The sequence below is a fragment of the Myiozetetes cayanensis genome, unplaced genomic scaffold (genome assembly GCF_022539395.1).
Source record: "Myiozetetes cayanensis isolate MyiCay16 unplaced genomic scaffold, myiCay2020 scf24, whole genome shotgun sequence".
Lineage (NCBI taxonomy): Eukaryota > Metazoa > Chordata > Aves > Passeriformes > Tyrannidae > Myiozetetes > Myiozetetes cayanensis.
This window is the reverse complement of record NW_026087456.1, coordinates 8,850,230-8,860,138: the sequence shown is the minus strand read 5'-3', so window position 1 is coordinate 8,860,138 and position 9,909 is coordinate 8,850,230. Positions and strand designations below refer to the sequence as shown.

Here is a 9,909-nt window from a genome sequence, read left to right as displayed (position 1 = left end):
CTGTTCCTCCTTTCACGTTATAATTATGGTTTTCTTGGAATGATTAATGCTGGAATGCATCCTAATATTAAGGGACGGTAAGATGGGTAACTCCTATGTATGATCTGATTCTTTCCAGTGTGTCTTTCAAGCGAACTAAAATACTTGGGGTGTAGCGGGGGAGGGAGTGCCAATGAAAAGCTGAGCCCCTGACAAAGCAAAACGTCACTGAAACAATATGAAAAATACTTAGAATATTTGGGGTGGGAGGTGGCAGAGGTAGGAGACTAGTAACTCTTACCATGGTGCAATGGCACTTTTGGAAAGCCCAGAACAGTGCCGGTGAAAATATTCCTATCTGGAAATAATTTTACTCCCCATAAATTCCTTTTAGATTGTGGTCGTAGAAGACAGCAAATCCTTACTAGAAAACCAAATGCTTTTTATTAAGAAATTTATCCGGATTTTTATGTACTGTGATCTCTGATGCTGCATGTTTGTTTACATCACAAGCAAGAGCAGTTACTTTGCAAAAAATACAGATTTGATTTCATTTTAAAAAACAAGGCAGAACAAAAAAATCTTGCTGTGAGGTTAATAAAAACATAAACTCCAAAGGACTCTGCCAAAAAAAGTGTTTTGAGGTTGCAAAGTTCAGGAAGTTACAACCTAAGCTTGCAAATAACTCTTTGGAATCCCGTGTCAAAAGCAAAGCACAAAGTACAACAAACGCAGTGAGAAATTATGCCCCTCCTTAGCTGGGACCAAAACCCTGCTGTGCATGCTCTGTGTTACTAATGCCTGTTAAAACATCCCTTCAAGGCACGTGGTCACAGTTCTGGAATGGAACCTGCTGCCATGGATTCGAGTGGCCCCCTGTCTCCCACAGGCAAACTGGGGATCAGAGAGCACTTATGCCCCCCGGGAAGGTGTGACAGGAATCTGTTCCTCTGTGCAACGAAGTATGTTCTGGAATGTGCTGAAAACACCAAGTAAGAAGACTTGATGTGCAGGGGTGAGAACCAGCAAGAACACTGGACTGAGGTGACAGCCCTTCCATGTTAGAAGTTGTGCAGGCTGCAAAATCTGCTCCAGCTCCTTCTCCCTGCTAGTATGGCTCGTTTTCATCCATCTCTGTGGGGCTTTTGTCTTGGCAAAGAAGAGTGGAAGAAGAAATGCAACTCTCAGGTACAGGCTGCAGGGATGGCAGGGATCTTTCCTGTAAGATCGGTGCTTCGGCCAAGTGCAGGTGAGTCTCGAAATAATCCACGGACTCCCCTTCTTGGATCTCTGCCAAGATCTGGTAGTCCCCGAAACAGATGATGCACTTCCAGGGCAGGTCAATTTTGTTCAGGTAACCCAGTTCCGTTTGGTTCACAGTCAGTTTTGTTCTCTTGCTCAAGTTCTTTATCTCAAAGCAGTATTCTGAGCTGTGGAGTCTTCTGTAGAACTGCAGGGCAAACTGGATCCGAGAGACACGCGTGTCCATCAAGCTGTAACGGCAGATCTTGGAATCGCGGCCAAACTTGGCCACTTCATCCGCCCTGACCTGCTCTCGCTTACAGAAGTTCAGGCAGCGAAACATCATCTTCTCCTCTTGGCAAGGATGGTAAAAGGTCATGTGGAGGCACGTCACTGTTTCTTCTGTCTCGGTTTCTTCAAAAGAGGTCATGATGAGAAGAGTCCTCAGAACAAGAGAGAGGCAAAAATCACAGCGTGAAATCACTGTGGAGCGAAACAAACTGGGTTCGGTGTGGCACTAAAACACTTCATGTGCTGTGGTGCAGCAACTGTACAGAACTGATAGCAAACTGGCTGACAGGAAATGTGATGAAAGCACTGGAGCAAACAAATGAGAGTTCAGAGCTCTGAGAAACACCCACTGCCGACAAGAAGCTCTTTGTGAGGATCTCACAGGTGGATTTATCTTTGCAAGAAATATGTCATTTAGCAGTGAGATATACTTAATGGACTTAAAACGGAGCAGTAAAACGGAGCAGGTCTGCTCTGCTCTCGGTGTAGTCCTGTGACTAGAAGGTATCAAATGACTTTTACAACCAGTCTGTCTGTAGGCAGTAATAATTCAAATATGTATAAAACAACTCCTTTGGCTCTTGGGTCAGAATTTACCTCTTGCATGAAACAGAACAGTGTTTAGAAGTGCCTGCTCTGACCCTATGCAAAGTGAATGCAACAGCTGGAGTATTCTCAAGACCTAAATGAGGAATTGTCACCAGCTCTAGGTATTTCCCCACTGCCTGTTGGAAAATCACAGCTATCTGATGCAGAACTAAAAAGAAGTAACTTTTCTTGGCTTTGGTTGGTTCTCTGTGTGTTTTTTTAAGCATCTCACATGCAGCACAGAGATGCTTGGATCATGAATTAAATTCTGTTTCCAAGTGCCAGTGACTGCAGTGCATCCTAATAAAATCTGAGGCACATAAGGGAACACTGTGATCTGTTCCTCCACAAATGCAAGGCCAGTGTCTTCCTGCACTGAAACCGAGTCTAAGGAAAGAAAAGCCTTGGCACTTTAAGCAGGAACCAGAGAATGAGTTCCCAGTTACTCACCAGCGAGACCTGTCAGCAGAAATTTAACTGGTTTCATACAGTGCAGATGTTTGTCGCGTTGCTCCTTCTGGATTGCAATGAGTTCCCAATGTGTCTTACAAAGATCTTGAGTTCTCTCAGTGCTTACAATTTAATCTGAGGGTTTTTATGAGTAGGTGATTCACCACTGCAATTAAATGATGATTGTGTTTTGGGATGATGGAGCTGACCCGTGTTTTTTAAGGTTCATTTACGCCACTGTACATAAACACCAAGCACGCTGAATGGTGGTGTGTCAGTGCATCATTTTCTGTGTGAAAGCTCAAAACCACTTCTTTCTTACACCTTTAACACAAAAACCAGCAGCAGTTCTGACATTCAGAGTAACTCACCTCACTTACTGAAGTAAACTACAGCAGTGCAGATGATGAGAGAAACAGAAAATTTCAAGCAGAGCTCACGTTAAAACAAACTAGGAAATGTCATCTGTGCTTTTGGCAGGAATACAGAGACAGACACCCTGATGGCAGGTTATTCCTTTGCCATCTGTGAGACAAACTGCAGAGGCACCAGCATCCATCCTTCCCTCCTGGTAGATTCCTCAGCTCCGGCATGCTGCAAGCAGCTCTGTGAGCAGCAGGGACTGTGTCTGTGTCTAGTTCTGCCCTTTCCTGTTTTGCACCAATAAGGGGATATTACATGAGGTCATTTTTGCTGAAAGGGGAAAACCACCAAGCCCTTTCACTTAGTTCTTAGATCAGCCCACAGAGACAGTTTTCTGCCTCGAGACTTGGGCTGAATTTGATACCAACTTAAAAGCACGTTCTGCTTCAGGTATTACCTTTGTTAATTGGTTTCTGAAATGCATCAGAAGCAGACAAAACACAGAAATAGAAGGATACATTTTGAGAGATCTAAAGTGTACACAACGGTGTATCAGATCAGTGCAAAACACTGGCTTTATTCACGTGGTGATATATTTTACAAGCGGCTACATTTATTAGGGCAGAACAGCCACCAGTTGCTTCAGCAGCACCCACAGACCCTGCTATCTATCTATCATCTATCTATCTATCTATCTATCTATCTATCTATCTATCTATCTATCTATCTATCTATCTATCTATCTATCTATCCTCGTGTACCACCTCAGGCATCTCCACCCCAGCTACCCCGTCCTGCCCCAAAGGTTTATCGAGGTGGAACGTACTTAACATACTATCATGTAATTGCTGAAGGAGGTTTTACTTACTAGAGAGTGTTTCGGACAGAAGGAAACTTTCTCCAACTGAATCCAGGCTTGTCCCGCAGCTCCTCTCCCTGCTGTCCTCCGCACCTTCATTCGAGACAAACAAACCGTGATCTCACCTCATCCTCCTCTCCGGTGGCGGAGCGTCGCTATCCCCGTTTCCAGCGGCAGGATCCGGGCTCCCGGAGCAGGGCTCGGTGCCCCCTCCCCAGCCCGCCATCCCCCCGACCGAACACGCCGCCTCCATCGGAACCGCAGGAGCAGCACACCCTGGTTCTACCCGCCGATCCATCCCGCCGCCTCCTTCCTCCCTGCCCTCCCTCACCTCACCTCCTCAGCTGCCAGGAGCGGGGCTGCGGCTCCCGCCGAGGGCTCCCAGCGGCTCCTCACGCCCGGTAACTCTGCCCGGAGCGGGCGGGAAGCGCTGCGGGGGAGGCGGGAACGGCTGAGGCGGGAGGCGGGAAGAGCCGAGGCGGGCGGCGCTGAGGGCACGGCGGGGGCCGGAAGAGGAGATTCATTTTTCAGAAAAACAAACAAACAAACAAACCGCCCCCCCCCCGCCACCCTCCCGAACGGTAAAAAGTTAAATTATTTGTTTTAGTGAACAAACCGAAAGGAATTTCAGGTTTTCGGCTGCGCCCGGGGTTTTTCACGTGGGCGTCTGACAGTGTCGTGCCCACGGCCACGTCGGGGAGCAGATCCAGAGTCCGCGGGCTCAGGGGTCGGGCAAAATAATTTTCACCCCCAAAGGAACACTTCGGGGAACGAAATACACTATTAAGAGTCACAACACAAGCATAACTGTTGACCTGGTGATGCCCTTAAGTGATTATTTAAAAATATTTGGTTGTTTGCTTTAAGCAACCGCAGTTCAGCTTTTCTGCACTGCCTTTGGGAAATAACCTAATCTTTCCCTGGCCGCTGATCTAAACTGAGCTAAAAACTTCCCTTTTTATTTTTTTTCCCCCCTCTTTACAAATCCTGAGGCAACTGTGCCGTCTGGTAGGAAAAAAAAAACCGAAACAAATGAGCAGTTTTTCCTCATCCAGTTGCTTAGTTTTACTTACTAACCAAGATTACTGCCCAGCGCAGAACAAGAGGCAGAGCGGAGGAAAAACCTGCTCCTTTTCACTCCAGATCCCAAATATTCAGTGTCCTCCTTTCCCCGTGCCTGTGAAGCGCTGGGACTGGCAAGGCTGTGCCTCGATAAATGCTGAAGGTTTGCTTGCTTTGGCAGGGCTGGTGAGATCCCGTGTTGGTTCGTATAAACTATTTTTCACTTGTGGGTTCTTTTTGTGTATTCAGCAAACAGGTAAATGACTCGTGGGTTGATAAACTCCTTTGTAGTTCTTGTGGAATACAACTTTTATCTGTGTGCAGGCTAATACGTGTGTTCCATGCGCTCTTCTCCCCTGGCATCAGAAAGAAAAAGGGATTAAACTGTGTTTTGCAAAAAGTCATGTTGAAAAGCAGAGAAGGGAAACAGATTATTCCAAGTTTCTCCCGTAGCAGAATCCCTTTTCTGCACCAGGCAGGGCTGGGCCCACGTGCTCACACACATGAACAAAGAGGTACTTTGCTTCCTTTCTGGAAGAGCCAGAATTGTGCAACCCTGTTATTTACTGCAACTGATAATGGTTATAAGTCCTGTCAGCCCTTTGGTTCCGGAAACAGCCTGATTCCCAGGCCGAGAGAGAGTTTTTCTGACAGGATTGTTTTGATACTTTTACTTATTGAGGTATGTGAGTACCTTTCCTTTTTTTTTTTTTTTTTTCTGTAACATCACGTTAACTACATATTCCTTATTATTTTAAGTATAGCTCTGTGTGATTTTGTACAGGGGAGGGCAGGATCTGGATTTACTGCTTCTGTCTTCCGTAAGTTTCTAACCAGTTAAAATGCTGCCAGCTTCAGGAATGCAAGTCCGGGTTTGCCCTTCATGAGAAAAAAAGAAATGCGGGCGCTCTGTGCTTCTGGGGCTTTTGGGTGACCTTCCTGCTAAAATGTTTCTGTGCTTAGTTGAGTTCATTTCTGTGTTACAGTAACTTCCTTTGTTAGCTGAAATGTCTTCGGTCAAAAGCGAAACTGCAAAGAAACGCGTCATTTGGGCTAATGAAGTGTTTGTGATGCATGGGCTGAATGACTGAGGTGGTTTTGGATTGTTGCCTTATTTTTCTAGCAACTGATTGCTGTAACTCCAGAGCCTGAATAGGCAGAATCTGGAAAACAAAAAAGTACCAAGTATTCTTGCGTTTCTTTCAGTCACGACTGACTTAGAAAACCAGAGTCGGTGAGGGGAAATACGTGTCTTTCACTTTCTGGGAAGTTCCTAGTGGGTCAGAAGAGTTACAGAAAAAATATTCTCCTAAAGATTTGCCTGGCTGGTCATGAGTTGGGAATGCTGTGATGATATTTAAGGCGGAAACGGTGCAGAAATCTGCGGGAACGCTGCTTTTCTGCAGGGCTGGCTCCTGCCACAGGGGGACACGAGCCACGCGCTCGGTGTCGTGCATGTGGCAGATGTGACGTGGCGAGCTGAGCAGAAAGCTTGAGAAGGGTGCAAGAGATGAGTGAGTAGTTGTGCCCCCCACCCCAGCCCTCTCCATATTCCTAAGCACATCTCTCAAGGCACCCTGTTTGCTGATTTTGCCCAGCATTAAATGCCTGCTGGCAGGCGCCTGCCACGGAGGCCTGGGCACGATGCCATCGTGCCTCCCTTGTCCCAGGGCTTGCTCTCTTGGGGTGGCACAGGGAACATCTGAAATCGTCCTTCAGAGACCCAGAGGAGGAGGCTGGTGAGAGCTGGTTGATTCAGAGCCAAAAAAATCCAGGCTGGTTTTTATTTGCTTGTGCGTGGGCGATGCTGGGATACAATAATATTCACTGCCTCGCCTGTAACACGTGTGTTGGGTTCCAGTACCAACCCGTACCCTCCTGCTCCTCTTCCTCTCCGCTTCACAGCCCTGTTGTTACTCCAAACCACCTTAGCACTGAGGCCACAGTGACAGCAGGTGGCAGTGTTTGACCGCACATGGGAAGCCACCATTTGTTTGGGGTTTTTTTCTGAGTGTTTGTTGTTGGTTTGTGGAGTTTTTTCTTTCCTTTTTTATTTTTTTATTTTTTTTCGTTTTAAGTCAGGAATTTCGTTGTGGTGTTGCAAGAGCTGTTGAGGTGCTTGTAAGTTAATGGTGATGGTGGTACCTTCCAAGAGTTAGTCTGGGCAAGGCATAACGGAGTACATAATTACTTGTAATGAGGTTCTGCAATGAGTTATTGTTACTGTGCAGCAAACAAGTGCCTTGTGTTCAGTCAGAAAAGAAACAGGCCCTTCTCAAAGACAGGTGTGTTCCAAAGATATCCCAGTGTATTCCACTGGATCTCAGTGTGAGGGAGGAGAGATGCACGAGGAGGAGGTGTGTTCACTGCGCTTTTAGATCCCAGTGCCAAGAACAGCTCCGCTCCATGAAGCAGAGAGGAGATCTTCCAAAGAGGGAAGAGAGAGTACTGTTCCCTCTCTTTATTTCTTTGCTCCTTGTTTACTTAGGAAAAAGTTTTCCATTTCTCATGCCACTTGACCTGAATAAACTGGTGAGGAAGCTCACTTTGAATACCAAAGGGAACTATTCCATATAAGATGGACTTTGTTTATGCCACTCTCCAAGTTCTTATTTTATTTTTACATTAAAATCTGCCCTTGGTCCTCCTTTGGAGCCCCTTTGCCTTCTTCCCTTCTCTTCCTTCTTTCCTGTCTGCTATCTGAGTTTCTCCTCCATCTTCCTGCCCCTCTTGCTGTCTGCTGTTCTTCCCTCTTACCATCCTCCTGGTTATTTTTCCTACCCCCTGTGTTGCTCCTTGCACCTTTTGTTTATTTTTTCTCTGGACCCTTTCTCCCTCTGTCTCGATTCTCTCCCTTTTGTCCACCCCACTGCCCTTATTCCCACATGGACACTGTGGAAAGAGGTGGAGGTGTTGTGATTGGAGTCCCTTCATATTGACGGCTCTGTCTTTGCTGGAAGGTTCCTGCAGTTTGGTGGGAGAGAAGCTCCAGTAATTCCAGCTCCACAAGATGTGGAAAAGGAAAAGTAAGGGAAGTTCAATGTCATAGGCCAGGTGCTTGTTTCTTGCCTAAAATTAAATCATCTTTAAGGCCTGACACAGAGTAAAAATTACCAGCTCTTCCCTATTGTCCTTTTTGGAAGGTGGAACAAAGCTTGGAGTGTTAAATGTGTTGGAGCATCACGTCTCCCAGAGAAGGCTGTCTTCATGAAGAAAATGAAAAGCTGAAAAGGAAAAAAGTAATTTGTGCAACTAGTTTGAAAGGAAGGAGGTTAAACATTGCCTTCAGCAGGACCCAGGTTTTACCGTGGAGGCTGAATCTGCCCTCCCTGTCTGGTTTGACACCAGTTAGGCGGAGATAATGTCTGGCCGAACAGAGCCAACATTTCCAGCTCCCTTGATTAAACAAAGTTATTTTGAAGAGTTAAACTGTATATAAACTGTATTTTGCTGGTATGTAGCAGAACCAGAGAATATATTGGGCTTTTTGTTGTTTGGGGTTTTTTTCCCCTTTGGATTTGCGTGGATGTGAAGGTGCTAAAGATTCCACATTGTGTGGCACTAAAAGCTCTGTTCCATTAACTCAGTTTATAGCATTTAGGGGCATGGAGTCAGCCTTGGAGGTACCTACATGACCCTTTTTCTCTTTTTTCTTTGAAGATAAGTATGATTTTGTCCCAAACAGCTCGAGTAGCTCCCTTCCTTCTCAGGGAAGCAGGTGCCTGGCTCATCTTTACCTTTGATTGTTCTGGAAACCCTCCCTCGGCGCATTTGCTGTCTGATGAGGCTTAGAAAAAAGCACTTTTTATCACTGTAGCCACATGAATTGGCGTTGAGAGGAGGTGAAGGCAGCGGGTTTCTCTTCCCTCTTTGCAGCCCCTTGCCTGGGACTCCAGTCTGTCCCTCACAGAAACTCCTGGTGGTGGAAACAGCGGGATTTCACAGCACAGGGAGCATCGGGTTTATGGCTCTGTGTATGGTCTCACAAGGGAACACTGTTCAATAGGCTTCAAAGTGATTCAGCCCTGGCATAGCCGTGGCTGTGGCCACATGTAATATAGCCTGTAGCTCTTTAAAGAGGATTAGCCTTAGATCAGGGACAGCATTCATCGCTGGGTCTCATGGAAAGCAGAATATGCTAATGAAATGGAAATGTCTACAGCAAACATTGCATAATATTGGAAAGCTCAAAATTGAGCATTGTGTCTTGATATCTCTGCTGGGAGGCAAAGTTTCATATGGTTTGTTATTTCAAGAAAAAATCAAGTGTGTAACATCACCACAAGCTCTCTAAGAATAAATTAAGATCCAGTTTGCAGTTTTACTAGCAAAATTAAAAAGATGATAACAAACATCTGAAGGTAACTTTTCAAACACTGCTGAATGCTTTAATGATGTCGTAGCTCTCCAAGAGAGACAAAACCCACCACATCTTAGAATATCTTTGTTTGGGTTTCCTGCAATAGGCAGAGGTTTGGTTTGATCCTGCCTTCTTTATCCAGCTGCCCCTCCACGGCTTTAAACACCATTTTTGGGCTTGCAGGACTTTCAGCATCAGTCCTGCAGACACAGTGTTTCTGACATGCATTTCTGAGCCAGTTCACCTTTTTAAGGCACTTTCTGTCCGTACATCCACCTCCACTGGCAGTCCAGTGGGCTTCCTTTGGCTCTCCTGTTTCAGTTTCATGCCTGTCTTTAGGATGCTTGGGGTTTAATGTTGTATAGATGTATAAAAAGGCCCCAAAGTTCAAGGTGACCCGTGATTCCATCTGTCTGTCTCGAGACGTTGTGGAGCATTTTAAGCTTCACAGGAAATTTGTGACCCTGATCTGAAGCTGCCTCAGTGCCTGGACTTGAAACCTTTTCCCCTTGGAAGCGTTTTGACCTGCTCCAGGTGCTTTCCTCCTTGCCCAAGCGAGCAGCAATTCGTGTCACATCAGCCCAGCCGTGTGTGTTCGCGGCCTGGGGTTTGGTGCTCGGGCAGCCCGTTCAGAAATGCAAAATATAAACTCCAGTGATGGCCAGTAAATACCCCAATGGGCCCTTTCGCTTTTGTGCATGTGAAGTGCCTCATC

At 46.0% G+C, this 9,909-nt stretch overlaps 2 protein-coding genes across 7 annotated transcripts in view; one reads left to right on the top strand and one right to left on the bottom strand.

Moving 5' to 3' along the window:
• Nucleotides 1–400: 400 nt before the first annotated feature.
• Nucleotides 401–4,227, bottom strand: TIFA (TRAF interacting protein with forkhead associated domain). Of its 5 annotated transcripts, XM_050320764.1 has the most exons (4): nt 4,109–4,227; nt 3,782–3,865; nt 2,922–3,200; nt 401–1,664 (listed from the first exon to the last, which is right to left on the bottom strand). In XM_050320764.1, exon 4 carries the CDS (start codon nt 1,649–1,651, stop codon nt 1,088–1,090), a length of 564 nt encoding a protein of 187 aa, XP_050176721.1. In that variant the 5' UTR covers nt 1,652–1,664; nt 2,922–3,200; nt 3,782–3,865; nt 4,109–4,227; the 3' UTR covers nt 401–1,087. The 5 variants fall into 5 exon arrangements, with proteins under 5 accessions (XP_050176721.1, XP_050176718.1, XP_050176719.1 ...); XM_050320761.1 differs by lacking the exon at nt 2,922–3,200 and having other exon boundaries at nt 401–1,704; XM_050320762.1 differs by lacking the exon at nt 2,922–3,200 and having other exon boundaries at nt 4,109–4,226.
• Nucleotides 4,228–5,458: 1,231 nt separating this feature from the next.
• ALPK1 (alpha kinase 1) overlaps nt 5,459–9,909 on the top strand; it is a 34,629-nt gene continuing 30,178 nt past the window's right edge. The window contains exon 1 of one of the 2 annotated variants that reach the window (XM_050320675.1): nt 5,459–5,516. The gene's annotated coding sequence lies outside the window, so the exon portion shown is untranslated. The remainder of the gene's footprint in view (nt 5,517–9,909) is intronic. The other variant, XM_050320676.1, reaches the window with a different exon arrangement.